At 39.0% G+C, this 15,022-nt stretch overlaps 1 protein-coding gene and 1 non-coding gene across 50 annotated transcripts in view; both read right to left on the bottom strand.

Moving 5' to 3' along the window:
- Trpm3 (transient receptor potential cation channel, subfamily M, member 3) overlaps nt 1–15,022 on the bottom strand; it is an 857,614-nt gene that overhangs the window by 240,866 nt on the left and 601,726 nt on the right. For 27 of the 49 annotated variants that reach the window (XR_003952780.1, XR_003952781.1, XM_006526956.4 and 24 more), the window contains exon 7: nt 4,700–4,774. The exons of the other annotated variants lie outside the window; for them this stretch is intronic. Coding sequence is in view for 25 of the 27 variants with exons in the window: in XM_006526956.4 (XP_006527019.1) it covers nt 4,700–4,774 (75 nt within the window). In the remaining 2 variants the exon portion in view is untranslated. The remainder of the gene's footprint in view (nt 1–4,699; nt 4,775–15,022) is intronic. 49 annotated transcript variants of the gene reach the window in all.
- Mir204 (microRNA 204) lies at nt 3,873–3,940 on the bottom strand. Its single transcript, NR_029591.1, has one exon. It is a non-coding gene; the product is annotated as a microRNA 204 (primary transcript).

Here is a 15,022-nt window from a genome sequence, read left to right as displayed (position 1 = left end):
GCCAGAGGATTGTGATCGTGGCACAGAACCATCGGGAGATATTTTATTCACAACAACAAATGTTGCAGTAAATCTTTGTTTACAAAAATAGATATGATGGATTTGACTCCTGGGCTACAGTTTGTGCACCTTTGGGCCTAGATAATGTTCTAAGGGAATTTGTAGAAGGGAAATCCTGTTAGTTCATTTATCCCGAGTATGCAATGGTAAATGACTAAGTTGGAAACACGCGTGCGTATAAACGGAGCGCTGTTGCACATTGAGCTGTACTGGTGGCACGCTGCTTTTGTTGGCAGATGAACTCCCTAGCAAGTCAAGCCCAGGACCTAGCTACTAGGGACTGTATAGGAAACTCGCAATGGGAGTTTCACTAGTGAAAACGTCTCATTTATACCCATGTTTTCTACTTTGGTAGTTTGCTTGTAAGTAAAGAATCGACTTACTAATGTAAGCTCAAAAGCTTTTTACAGTGATAGAAAACTAACTAGCACAGGGTTGGGGGAGGGTGCGGGACTAATATTTATAGCAAGTTTGAACTGAAAACATGATATGAAGGGAGGTTAGAGTCTATTTGATAGTGTCATTAGGCGACATTTCCTATGTATCTAAGTTTATGAACAACAACGTCTAGTGAAATAGTTCTTAGTGTTTGACCAATGGGAACATATAAATCAACAGGGCAAAACACATGCTGTTGTGTTTCAACAGGCCAGGGTCTGAGGCTGGAAAGCAAGGTGCAGGGAACGGCTGCCTAGACTTCACGCAGGCATGCTGTGCTCAGTTGTGGCTTGCTTCCCAGCCTCCCCCAGGATTTCATAACAATTCCTAATGTGCAGCACAGACGGTGCACACTTCCTGTGCTCTCCCTCTGGGTAGACGAGATGCTGCTAATGAGGCAGGGCTCAGCTCGGATTTGTTTGATGACCAGGAAAGCTGACGCTTCAATCTTCACCCGCCCTGATTTGGCAAAGGCACACACCTATTCTTTTTTTTTTTTTTTTTTTTTTTCCACTCTGCGTCTTTCCAGCAGGAATTGCCCACACGTCCCCACGTGGACCCAGAGATGCCAAGGCTTGTTAGGGTCGAGCATTCCCCTGCCTGCGTTTGGGGACTGGAGTGTTTGCCTTCTGGGCTGCGGCATGTAGACCTTTGCTGAGTTTGGAAACCTGGCTTCCAGTGTGGAACAGGGACAGCCTGTTTGTTGAGGGTGCCAAAAGAGAAAGGAAAAATCTGCTGCTTGCCTATTTGGCCACTATGAAGGCATGAAATCTCTTGTTTTCCTCATTTTGTTTTAGGGGCTGATGAGTTGAGCGTTTAGGCTTAGAATGTCTTTTATTGTTAAAACAATCATTAGTGTCATTAGTGACATTTCTAGTTATTCTTTAGAATTGTATGAATTACATTTTGCGTTTACATCCATTTGTTTCAAGAGACTGAAATGCTCCAAATAACATTTTGAAGGGACTAAACAAATTGTTTGCAATCCTCAGAGGCACTTTGGAGGGCCCTGTAGTGAACTCCTCAGATCTAGCCATATTAAGCAAATGAGAGTCTTAATCCACAATTCTTTGAGACCCTTCGCAAATGAAATACCATCTCTTCTAACTGTGAGTTGATGATTATGGCAGAAAAGCACCCACTCAGCACAAACTTTTTCCATCTGTTTTCTGTTCGCCTGACTTTCTAAGGTTTGCTATGCGTTGCTACCAAATACATTGATCCTGATCTAGAGTGAAAAGAAGTCACGGGTGACTATTACTTTCAGTAAGTAGGGAGAAGTCAATAGATAGTTCCTTTTATGTATAAATGGAAATACTGAAGTCATGATAGACTTGGCTAATGCAAAAATATTTCTTTTAGATCTTCTAAATGCATTGATTTAGTTGGAAATGGTTTGATAATAATCACAATAACAATAATAAACAGTGGAAGAAGAGCACACTCAGATTTTCCAGGCTGAATGTCCTTCTGCACCAGGCATGGCACTCACTGTTATCTTTGCCCAAACCCTTTCCCATTCGGTTTTCTCCTTTGAATCTATGATGTTGTTACTTCATTTGCCTTTCCTTTCTAGACTATATCATCTAAGCTCTTCTACTAAACTTCAATGTCAAACTAGAAATCAAAGCTGAAAATAAGTCTAGGAAAACTAAGTAATGCCATTGGCAGCAGTGATCTATCAGACACCTATTTGCATGTGCCAGGGACTGTGCTAAGTTCTCAGGCTGATAAAAATGGTTAAGACACAGGCTCTGTTTTCTATAGGTTCATAGCTGGCAGGTGATCAGCAACTAAGCAGAGAAAGGGACACACTAATCACTAATGAATAAGAAGTGCTACCACAGAATTTTAGACAGTAAAGTAGGGATGGGGAAGATGTGAGGGACATGGCCTATGAGGTTCATCAAGGGAGGGAAATGCCTGGATGGAGGTGGATTCTTAGACTGAGAGATTAAAAGACCGTTGCCATTAGTAATAAGAGAGGCAGAAATCAAGCATGTATTAAAAAGAGACGAAACATACACAATAGGGTATATTAAATCAAGGAAACTGTAAGTATCTTGGAATGAGTAAATCAGAAGATCCATATGGCATTGTATGTAAAAGAAGCTTGAGAAGACATGGGAATACTTTAGAGGGTCTTTCATTTAGCAAGGAAACAAGAAGGGAACCAAGTCCCACTGGAAAAGTCCTGTTACCCTGAAAAGAATCTACTTTAACGGACCACCAGCAGGACGTTTTACTGATCTTGAGGACAAAAGTCTAAATTATTTCCAACCTAAGTCTTTCTAATCTGCAAAGAATTTTCACAGTTCTTAACTCCATGGAGCAGTATCTAGGAGATCATATTTGAATGCCAGGCAGATGACCTAGTCAGACTTGCTTAAAAGAACTGCCCCATCCCTGAATAAGTAATTCCAAAGTGAAAAGGTCCTTTTCTCAAAAAGAGAGGGATCCTGGCTTGATTGGACAAGGGTTGGATGAACAAGACAGGCCAACACCAAGAAACCATTTTCCTTAAATTTTCTTCTATTCCCCAAAGTTGTTTTGACTTCATTGTCTTGATTTTCAAAGTGTGTTTTAATTAACAAGGATGGCTAATGTTTTACACACACACAAACAACTTGTGCCAAGTCATTTCACCAAATAGAGAGCTAAGATTTTTTTCAATACAAATCTTTCTTTAGAGCAGTGGTTCTCAACCTTCCTAATGCTGTGACCCTTTAATTCAGTTCCTCATGTTGTGGTGACCCCCAACTATAAAATTATTTTCATTGTTACTTCATAACTGTAATTTTACTTCTGCTATTAATCATAATGTAAATATTTTTGGAGACAACATTAGCCAAAGGGGTCATGACACACAGGTTGAGAGCTGCTGCTTTAGATGGAAGGCCATCTAAAAGACAGAGGAAAATTTGAATAATTTGAACAGTTATTCAATGCAGTTGAGAGCATTTGAAAAATGACATAGTCATCACATACCCCAGTAACTGCCCATGACTTTGGTATTTATGATTGCACTCAGTGTTGGTCTTTGGTTGAGACAGAAGAATGTCTGTATGATTGGGCTAAACAGTTTAGAGCATCCACAGAAGGTAGTAGGATGTTCTTGATATACATTACAACCTGTTCAGAGGAAGCTCAGTTTCCTTTACCAGTTAGAATTTGAACATGGGGTTGTTAATCTGGGAGAATCTGATTCACTCTTCTCACTTCTTGAATTCCCTGGGTAAGGTTCTTTGATGTTTCAAATTGTCACCCTTGTCTTAGGAAAGTTATGGGCTCAATGATGGTAATTTTCATGTTATGGTTATCCAAATGCTTTTGATGATGGTGTAATGATCAAAAAAGATGCCAGTGATGACAATTGAACGTCCCTTTGCCTTCCCAGCCTCCTTCATATATTCTCAGGCATAGGATGACAAAGGGAAGTCCACGAGTCACATGAAGAAGGACTGTAGCCATGGTACACGGTCAGGAGCTCCTCCGCCTGCCTCCTCTGCCCCTCTTAGCCAACCTCTTCATTTCCTGCTCATCTTGATTCTCCGGCATCTTAGCCACTGACCAGCATTCTCTGCCCCTTGAGTCCTTGTTTGATATTTTGTTCAAAGCAATGCTTAGCCAAGTCCTGAACAGAGTGAGTCCTCAACTAGGTGCTGAATGAAGCAATGCCCATAAGCTTTCAAAGGTAGCCAAGTTTTAGCGAGTCTTCTCTTAAGGGAGCTAATGCTTTGTACGTGGATGGAAGGGGTAGTAAAGGTTTGGGAGTTACATCTGACTAGGTATGTACTCAGGTGCCTAAGTAGGTGGACATAATATTAAAGGCATAACTTATCTGAGATATCATTTTATAACTACAATAAAGCTATGCAATTTCTACCTTGAATGAATTTGTCAAGTATTAAAAGAGACAGTTTATATGGTGATACCTTACATAGTATCTGGAACTTGAATAAATCCTCCTTTCTTCTAGTCATATTTAGGATGCTGCTATCCTGTCCTAGGTGGCATCTCCAGGGTAACAGGTAAAAAGGAATCAATAAAGTCTGATGGGAATGGATGTCTCAGAAGAGATAAGCAGCAGTCAGAAGAGTGATGTGGTTAGGAATTTTTTAAAGGAAATTATAGCATCTATGGTTAATTTTCTTGGTTGGGGTTTAAGAGGAAATTCAAGATTTTTGTTAATTATACTTACCAATTGGGTCTAATTGGCAACTACCCCAAAATGAATAAAACAAGCGGGAGTCAAGAGAGAAAAACGGCAGGCATCCTGTCAAAAAACAAAAGCTTTGAAATTTCTACAACCCAATGGTCGGATACACATTTTATTAAAGCAGATGGACCACCCAATTTGTATAAGTCTCTGTGTGTGACTGAACCCATACTGCACACATAGAGCTGTGCAAAGAATCACACAGACTTCTCAAAACCAAACACAAGCAGATTCATAAGATCAACATCCCTTCTCTTGAAGGAAACATATTTTATTATGTTTTAATCTAAGACAGATATGGGAGATGAAGGGACTGAGTGCTTGTTCCAGTGCTTAGCACTGGTAAAACCCAGAAGCCGTGCTTGCTGGCCTGTTACATAGAATAACTACAATTCTTTCAGCTTGGTGTCTTCCAGGACAACAAGAACCAACTTCATGCCTGTCTTCTTTTTAGAAACGTTTCTGCGACTTTTGTTTGTTTCTTTGTTTGTTTGAAACACATACCTTTCATTGTTAAATGACTAGCTACGTGTGAATTAAAATACTAGCTGGTTACACGATAACCTATTTGATTTGCTACTAAACAATAACAATGATATTTACTTAAGATTTTCATTCTGCTCTTTTCTCGCTCGCTCATTGGCTAGCCAGAGGGGTATCTGTCTCCCCAACACTCCCTCTCTTTTTCTTTAACAGTCATCAAAGCTATTGCAGTGTGTTAGATTTCCCCTCTAGCTGGTTTTGCTGCCTCCCTCACGGGAAAGACATTCACAGGTAAGACCCTGTCTGGGAGCTGCTCACTGGGGAACCAAGCCAGCTTTTGTCTAGCTGGTGCAAAAAACACCTGCTACTCAATCTGAGCCAAAGGAAACGAGTCTGCACTTGCCTTCCTGGTGGTCTTTGCAGCATCAGAACAGAATTTAGTCGAACTGCAGACCCTCATGGTGAAACTTATGACCCCAGCTTTTTAGGACTGAGCTAGATTTCTAGAGAAGCCCCAGTTAGTGGCATTTGTTGGGACCACAGACTGAGCAAGGGCAGATGGCTGGTGAGAAGCATTATGCCCGTTTTCATGGGTCACCACTGAGCCCTTCCTCAGGCCTATGAGATGATAAAGGTTCGTTGTTGAAACAGTGAGTGCGTTGAGAGAACCATGGAGGACTAGCCCTCAAAGCACCGGACATGCAGCATCCTGCAGTACATGGGGTCACTTTCTTTGGCTTCTCTATTGTTCATAAAGTAACAATCCAAGAGTAGTGACAGTAGATTTCCCAGAGTGTCCATAATTAGTTTACTTCTGAGGACAATTAAGCTCATAAGAATATACTCTGTGTGTGGCAATCAGACCACTTGCTAAATACTGTAAGCAAAGCTTCTAATAGGTAGCAACCATACAAGCCCCAATATTTCTTGTATTGGGGTAAGGAACTGAGCAATAAACAAATAAATAATAAAGTTGAATAAATCTGGCTTTGTTACATCTCTCCTGCAGAATGAACCACACATGCTTGCATTTCAGTTTATTCTTCCCTAGGTATATAACATCCTCAGGAAGAAAAATCTCAAAGGATCCCATATAAATAAGGAGGCAAATCATGGTGGTACAGTTAAAAAGTAGACAAAGGGGTACATTGGTTGTGTCCCTGATTGTCTTGCTGTATCCTTTAGTGTCCCCAGGACACAGTAGAGAAGATGAGGAGTGAGGAGGTACAGGATAAAGGACTAAAGACTTTGTACCAAACCAAGGTTGATGCTGCTATGCTGGTGCTCACTGTTGAGGTGTCTAGGGGAGTTTTTTTTTTATTCTTGTTTACTGTTTGTTTGTTTTGTCTCTGAATTCTTAGGGCATTGTACCAAACAGAGAACCATCCTCAAGCTAAGACACTGCCATGCAGGGAACGACAGGCTGTGTGTAGTTTAGGTTCAGATAGAATTCAATTCAATGCCTTGTGAATTTAGGTAGAACATTTGGCTTTCTCCGAGTGGCATTTCTAAATAGAGAATGAGAGCAGTTAGATGAGATCTACCGATCATCTGGATGTCTGGGCACACATATAAGCCACACTGTATTATGTATGTTCTGTTTCTATATTCTAGTTTAGTTTCTCCCTAAGACTCTCTGTTAATAAAAGAAGCAACGAAACATACATGCCCCTCCTTATGAATTTGATTATTATAATGTTTTATAAAAACTAACTTGAGTTCACATCTTCCCATTCTTGTTTGCAGAGGAAAGTTGTCCTGAGCCATTTGAAGATAAAAAGGAACGGAAATGATGCAATCGTCGACTCTATGCACTGCACTAACATTCTGCCTATTGAGAGCTTTCACCTACATGGTGGCATGTAAGTGGATTGCCCCCCATTATACCTGTCAAATTTTGCTTGACAGGCATCCCCATGAATATTCTACCCCCAAATGTTTTGTCTGAATTGCCACTGTACTTTGTATCACAAAGGACACAGAACACTTGCTACTCTATAGTGCAGCCTCTGTACACACAGCCAGCCCTTAGAGCAGGCTTGTACAGGCGTGGGCTCAGACACAGATTTCCTGGATCTGCCATTTAGTCTCAGTCTGACCTTGGCCATTCCTTGGCCTCTTTGTGGTTCAGCTTGCTTACTAAGGAGTAGATGAAGAATGGGTGTTGTGGGGATTAAATCAGCTGTTCCTTGTAAATGATTTAGAATAGCACTCGATAAACACGAGCTTTGTTGACTTCTTCAAAGACTAAGTTCTTCAAGCACAAAGCTACACCTTATGTACTATGCAACCTCTACAGTGCTTTCTATAGTATAGGCACTCAGGCAAATGTTTGTAAAGAAGGAGCTCCAAAGAGGCAATGCCATGGGAAAAGGAGCGATGTAATCGCTATTAATTTTAAATGACAGGTTTTGCTACATTTTAAAAAGCTGAAGAAATTATATATACACACACACACATAGGAAACATCTTAGAATTGTAGTAAGATAAAGAGTATATTGGAGAAACTTTGCTACAGTGACCATATGGACAACATTCAGCATGAAACCATTGTTGAATGAGTTACAACTTAATAGAGAAAAGGGAACTGGACTTTGTGGTATCTAGACTGTGATGAAAGAGAAATGACTAGTTGTCAGTAACATAGTCTCCTCTTGGAAGGGACACAGATGTGGGGTGTTTCTAGTCTCCCTACTTCAACAGGACATCTATTTATTGTTTAGTACTGGGACCGTGTGTAAGCTATGTTGTAATCTGCCATCTCTGAAGAGGGACCATGACTTGTGTTCTGATTTTAGCCATTATTAAATCAAAGCTTGAAAGCTGTTATATTGGCCCATCATTTTTATATAACCTCCACACATGACTTGAAAACATTGCTCATGTGTTTCTAACCAGCCTCTTTCCCCCCTAAGTTTCCTGATAGGACTCTCATGATTCTTCATTCTGAAGAATGAGCCAAGAATGCATGGACCATGGAAGAGCTATTTTGAATGCAGTGAGAGACAGGTTTGTAGTCACTGCTTAGGAAGGATGCGAGTCAGCTCAGAGCTGGGGTAGGGGAGCAAGGAAATGAGGGTTAAAAGATCCAACAGTTGGGTGAACAATCTAAAATTTAATTTAAAGCACACCACATGAGAACTACAGTAGAGAGTGGTGTGCTGTAGTTAGTTTTGCCAAATGAGTAGGTTGTGGCTACTCATCCAGGGGAGGGGATGGGGAACTATGTGAGATGGTTTTACTGGATGTGTCTTGCAATTCTATTTTGTACATCTTAATTTTACATAGTAAGTATTTTAAAGCATGCTATGTATGTGTGCAGGAAGAAAGGTTTCAAACTTCTGTGTTACAGGAATGAGGGATGGGGGGATTACTTCCAAAGGCTTATCCACATCCTCTATGAGAGAAAAATATCTTTGTTTACTGTAAAAGTCAACACTGGGCTGGTTAGTTTTATGTCTACTTGACATAAGCTAGAATCATCTGAAAGGAGAGAACCTCAATTGAGAAAAATGCCTCTAAAAGATCCAGCTTAAGATATTTATTTTCTTAATTAGTGATTGATGGAGGAGGGTTCAGCACATTGTGAGTGGTGCTATCTCTGGGCTGATGGTCCTGGGTTCTATAAGAAAGCAAGCTGAGCAAGCCATGAGGAGCAAGTCAGCAAGCAGCACCCCTCCATGGCTACTGCATCAGCTTCTGCTTCTGGGTCCCTGCCTTGTTTGGTCCCTGTCCTGACTTCCTTCAATTGACATGGAAATGTAAGACAAATAAACACTTTCCTCTCCAAGTAGCTTTGTTCATGATTTTTCATCATAGAAATAAAAGCCCTAAATGAGACAAAACACCAAGAAATCTTAAAAGTATACCGTGTAGGTGTCACTTCCTGCCGTTCTCTCTCATATGGCTCGCAGTCAATAATATTTATCCACTAGAATACTTAAGGGTATTTTATAAGCATATGAGTATAAAATGTCAGGCAATCAATTACATTACAGAACAGACTTTTGACTTAAAAGATACCTTTAGCTAGTTTTCTATATGATCCCAAATGGAACTATTTCATTATCTACAATGATTTTAGTATTTCACTCCATGTCTCTGTATAGTTTTTAAATTATCAAATAATAGTTAGGTTATTTCTGTTTTGTTACTGTGAACAATATTATAGCAGATATATACAGAGTAAATTCCAGATATTGAAAATATAGACTCAAAGGGTTGATACATTTGAAGGGGGTTCTAAAGTATTTGCTAAATAAGGTTTGCACATTATTTAACATTACACATATAACAAAGATGTTACCAGTTCATATTTATGTGACATTTATTGACATTAGATTATCCTGATCTTTGAGTTTTTCCAATTTGATTGATGAAATTCTTTCATTGTGGAATGATGTTAAATCTTTATTTTCTTCCCCCTAATCTTCCTATGGATATGCTTTTCTCCATTTTCAATAGGGTTTTACACATTTTTCTTTTTGATTTATAAATACTTTGCATATTATGGAAATTAGGTGTCATAGTTGTGAATATATTATTCATTTGACCGTCTTTTGAAATTATTTATTTTTTTCTAATGAGATTTATGAACATTTGTTTTCTGTAGAAACCTGTGTTGTGTGAATGAGAAAGTCACAATAGTTATGATTTTGGTGTTGGCAAAACATTCCTAATCTGAAAATCAGGTAGTCTCAAATTGCCAAAATCTATAACACAGGCTCTCAAGCATTTTTGATACTAAATACTCAAGTTATTTTTATAAAATGATAATGAGAAAGGAGTGAGACAAAAAAATTGTTGTGACCAACGGAGTATAAGAGAGAAAGGGAAGGTCTATTTTCAGAGTGCTTGCTGTAGCTTCGTTAAGTGTGTAAGGTGATACAACACGTTGAATTTGTCCACCCACTAAGTTAGAGCAGAAGCCGCATCTACACGTAGACCTAACACTTAGCTTGGACTGAATAACGAAGTTAGAAATCAAAGGAAAGTCTAGGGATGAATAGATGATGACAAGTATATTGATCTCTCAACAAGGAACGCAGTGAACTAGCTCCGAAGATTAATCATATTCATAGATTTTTTTATAACTGTCATTATCAGACATACTCATTCATAAGCTTATTAGTCCTCGGACAGCTCCATCCTACCTTAATGGCTTCATCCTGCATAATCACTAGTTAGCTCTTCAGGTTTATTCAAGTGAAGGAAAGCCAGATTGGATAACTGACATGAGGTTTTAGGCCACTTTCTCTTCAGTATCCTCAAAGATTCCCTCCACTGAGTCAGAGAATGGGCTTCTCTCCTTCTCTCAGATAATTTCCTTCTAACAAGAGAGCCAACGCCTTTCTGTTTTCCCACTGCCTGCTGCCAGGCTCCTAGCCACGTGCTCTGAGGATTGCTTCCTGGGATTTACCTTTGAGTTGTTCCCATTATGAGTATGATGCTCTGGATGGAAGCATGGCTTCTGCCCTTCTATTTTTACTCTCCTGTGATTGAAAATGTTACCTAATAATGTGTAACAACACACTATGCATTGCACAGGAAACGAGGAGGCTATTCTGTTGGATTATTCAGTTTAAGAGGTCAACGGCATCAGGGTTGAGGTGTAGTCTAAATGTCCTAGGACAGCTTAGTCTCAGTATGATTTGTATCAATGATTCTTAAAAGCTCAAAGGTGAAACAGGAAAGAGCAAGCCTGATTCCAATGTTACAGGTGCTATTCAGGGTAATTTCCCCAGTGAGCATCTTGGGTAAGCCAGACACATGTTATTTATGGAAGCCGGACAGGCTCTCTCCATAGGCCAATCAGCTAATCTTCAGTAGTTACTTGGAATGTTAGATTTAAAAGATGCAGCAAAACATCCATCTGTCTTCCAATAGTTTTCCTGTACTTCCTAGTGATATCATTTTAGCTTGCTGCCTATTTCCTGGATTAAGACTGAGCTCCATAGTTAGTGTCGGACACAAGACAAATATAAAATATAAACCAAATGGTGTAACTTTCTTGTTAAGCCTCTAAAGTTTAGGGTTCAGTTGGGTATGGCGAGGCTTGTTTACAATCCTGAGTTGTTCTTTGTTTCTGATTTACTCTGGACAAAAATACACATGTTGATGAGAACTATGTAAGTAGAACAAACCAAAGAAGGGTTTTGAGTCTTGATACCACGGTGCTCTCATTACATTTGAATCTGTATTAGGGATGACTTATAAGTAGGAAGTCATCTCTGATCCCTTGTATGTAGCTTTGCTTTGGGTCACTGTTACAGCAGAAGGGCCTGGGTTCCAAGACAAATGGTTATAAGATGTAACAAGATATATCAGGAGAACATGACCTGTGGGGCATGGGATGCAGGCCACCTTTATTTCAATTATCATGATAATCGGTAGAAAACACAAAAACACATATCTTTTTTTTTTTTCCAGAAAAATAGCTAAAACTTTAAAATTAGTACATTCTGGCTACTTTTAGGTTGACACAAATTAGGGTCACCTGGGAAGTGGGAGCCTCAGCTGGGAGTTGTGTCAATGGTATAGGCTTGCAGGGCTATCTATTTTCTTAATTGCTAGATGATTCAGGAGGGCACCACTCATGCCATCACTAGCCAGGGGGCCCCTGGGCAGAATAAGAAAAGTAGTTGAGCAAATCAGAGGGAACAAGACAGTAAACAGCATTCTGTGGTTTCTGCCTTGAGTTCCTACCTTGGTTTTCCTCAATGGTGGACTATAAACTGTGAGATAAAATAAACCCTTTCCTCCACGAGCTGGCTTTGGTCAGTGTTTTATCACAGTCACAGAAATCAAAGAATGTGTGAGGCATTGGGTAGCATGGTGATATTTCTGGAATAGTGTTTGAGTAGAATTTTCTTTCCTCCTCCATGTCACAGGTGTCCTTTTGCTCTGTACCCATCCTTAGCACTTTTCAATTTTCTTTTGGTCTCCTTTTAATTTAGGCTTTACTAACATTTTTTTTCTCATTGATATATCACATCTATATACTACAAACTAGGATCCAAATATGAGAAAGAACACACAGTATCTTTCAGAACATTCAATCCAATACTTCTCAGAGTCAACTATTTTCTGCAAAAGTCATTTTTATTTTCAGATTAATAATGTTTCACTGTGTATATGTACTAAATACAAAGTTGTCCATTCATGTGTTGATGGATATCTAAGCTGCTTCTGATATTGCTTTCAGGAATAGGGCAACAATAAACCTGAGTGTACAAGTGTCTCTGTGGTTGGGTATGGATTTCCTGAGGTATATGCCCAGGAATAGAATCCACCAAATGAATTCACTACTGAATTTTATAAAGCTTTTAAGGAAGATATAACGCCAATAGCTATATGCTCAATAGTTCCACAGAAGGGATCGGGAAGAACACTACCAAGTTTCTTTTATGAAGCTACTCTTATTTTGGTATCAAAACTAGATAAAGACAATGAAAGAAAACTACAGACAGATCTTTCTGTTGAACATAGATGCAGAAATTCCCAACACAGACAAAGAGCACTTTTAAGGAGCTCATATATCATGATCACAGGTACTTTATCCCATAGAGACGCGAATGGCTCAACACATGCAAACCAATAGATATAATGGACCATACACATAAACTTAAGGACAGAAACCACACAATCATCTTGTCTGATGCAGAAAGGCATTTGACAGGGTTTACCAAGCCTTCATTATAAAAGTCTGAGAGATAGTAGGTATAGATTTAACATAACTTAAAAAGTAAAGGCTATAGCCAACAAACATATAGCCAACATTATACTAAAGAGGAAAAAGATGACGAGAACTTTTCTTCTAAAATTGGTGCTAAAATTGGTAATGAAAGAAGGATATCTACTCTAATCTTTCTTATTCAATATAGTACTTCAAGTCTTAGCTAGAGAAATAAGACAAGAGAAAGACAAAGTAACAATGCTAGGGAAGGAAGAAGTCAAACTATTCCTCTTTACTTAAAAGAGCCTATATACTCTACCAGACATAGTAAAGTTGCAAGATACAAAATCAATAATAATAAAAAAAACTACTCAGTAGAACCCAGAGTTTATTTCACTCAGAATAATATTATAAAAAGTATTAACCAAGGCAGTGAAAGACTTCTACATTGAAGACTTCAAGACATTGAAAAAGGAAACCAAAGAAGATACAGATGATGGGAAGACCTTCCACATCCCTGTAATGGCTAGATCAACACAATGACAATAATGCTATTTTATAAAAAGTAATCTACACATTCATTCAGTTCCCATCAAAATTCTAATATTGTTCTTCACAGAATTAGGAAAAATCTCAGATATTAGTAGTTTTTCACATTTCTTACAGTAATATACCTGGACAGGTTACTAAACGCCATTTATAGCCAAGTGGTGACTATTGCTCCTCTCTAACACACATCAGTATCAGTGAGGTTGATAAGAGTACAGAAGAAGTCAAAAGGTTCTTTGATGTCAACCTTTCAGGGAGAAATGGCTCCATGGTTTAATAATAGAAAATATGAATATACATAGGTATATAGATATATCTATATATGATCTACTACAGTCTAGGGATATGAAATATATATGCTACTAGGCTAGATATGCAATGTAAATTTTTTAGAAAAATTGCCTCACAGTGCTTGCTTCATGAATTACTCATTCGCTCAAGATTTATATTCTTCCTTTCCTGCATCTAACTTCTAGAATAATTCTCAGTAATTTATAGATAAAAAAATTAGCATTGTGATGGTATTCACATCTGAGATCTAGTCTCATAGAACCCTGATGTATTAGAATGTTTCCTGGGCAATGTAATCCAAAGAGTAAGCTTGGCGGGGTCTCAGAGGTAAAGCAATTGCTTTTCTGGGCTTTGTTTGAGTCCCATGTTAGCTGACAATTGTAGACTGTGGGATTTCTCTGGACACCAAAAACTGTGACAGGAAAACTCCCAGCCTGAAGCACTGGAGTCACCGAGCCTGAAACATCCAAAGAGGTAGGCTCGGAGAGTAGGAGCGGGTGCCGCTGAATTGGTAATTCTGATTTGATTTGCATCATGGGCTGTTTCTGCCTATTAGGCAGACCGGTGTGTCTCTTCAAATAAAAAGCAGCTCTTCTATAGCTGGGATGGCCCAAGGGTCAACTCAAGTTCATTCCCTGACTCCAAATGCACGAAGGGTTCTAATACAGAGATGCCATTGGACATCTCCAGGATAGAACACGCTTCCCGCACAGCACTGATGAAATTACTTATTACAGACTTTCCTACGAAGAGTGATGGTCAGCATGTGTAAGAGATTGTATCCTTCTTGTGCTATGAATTTAAGGGCACCAAAGTCTTTAAAGAGTGTTAAATAATTTTAATCTCATCACTATTCTTCAGTGATGTTTCTTCTACATGTGTTAAAATAGCAAGCACATCCTGAGGGATGCCATTGGTTGGGAGCCAGGAGTTGTTTTACATATATCACAGGATGCTAGTATTCTTGTCTTTCTCCCATGTCATTAATTAAGAGATTGGGATAACTCCAGATTCCTTCTCTCATTTTAAGTGTCTATTAAGGGAGGCTGTATCACCATAGCTGAGAATTACACAGAATCCACTTTTCAGAGTGATCACCAAGTATGATAGTAGAGGAATCAGGATGCAAATGATACAGGTACGAGTGGTTACTTCTTATTATTAGAGGAATCAGGATGCAAATGATACAGGTACGAGTGGTTACTTCTTATTACAGGAACCTCACTGTAATAAATTCCTTTAAATTGGTGTGTATCTCATATGCCAACTTCAAATCCAACTTAATTTTAACTAACTTGCTTTTATAG

Source organism: Mus musculus, chromosome 19, assembly GCF_000001635.26.
Source record: "Mus musculus strain C57BL/6J chromosome 19, GRCm38.p6 C57BL/6J".
NCBI lineage: Eukaryota > Metazoa > Chordata > Mammalia > Rodentia > Muridae > Mus > Mus musculus.
The sequence above is the reverse complement of the archived record's forward strand: the minus strand, read 5'-3'. Positions and strand labels throughout refer to the sequence as shown.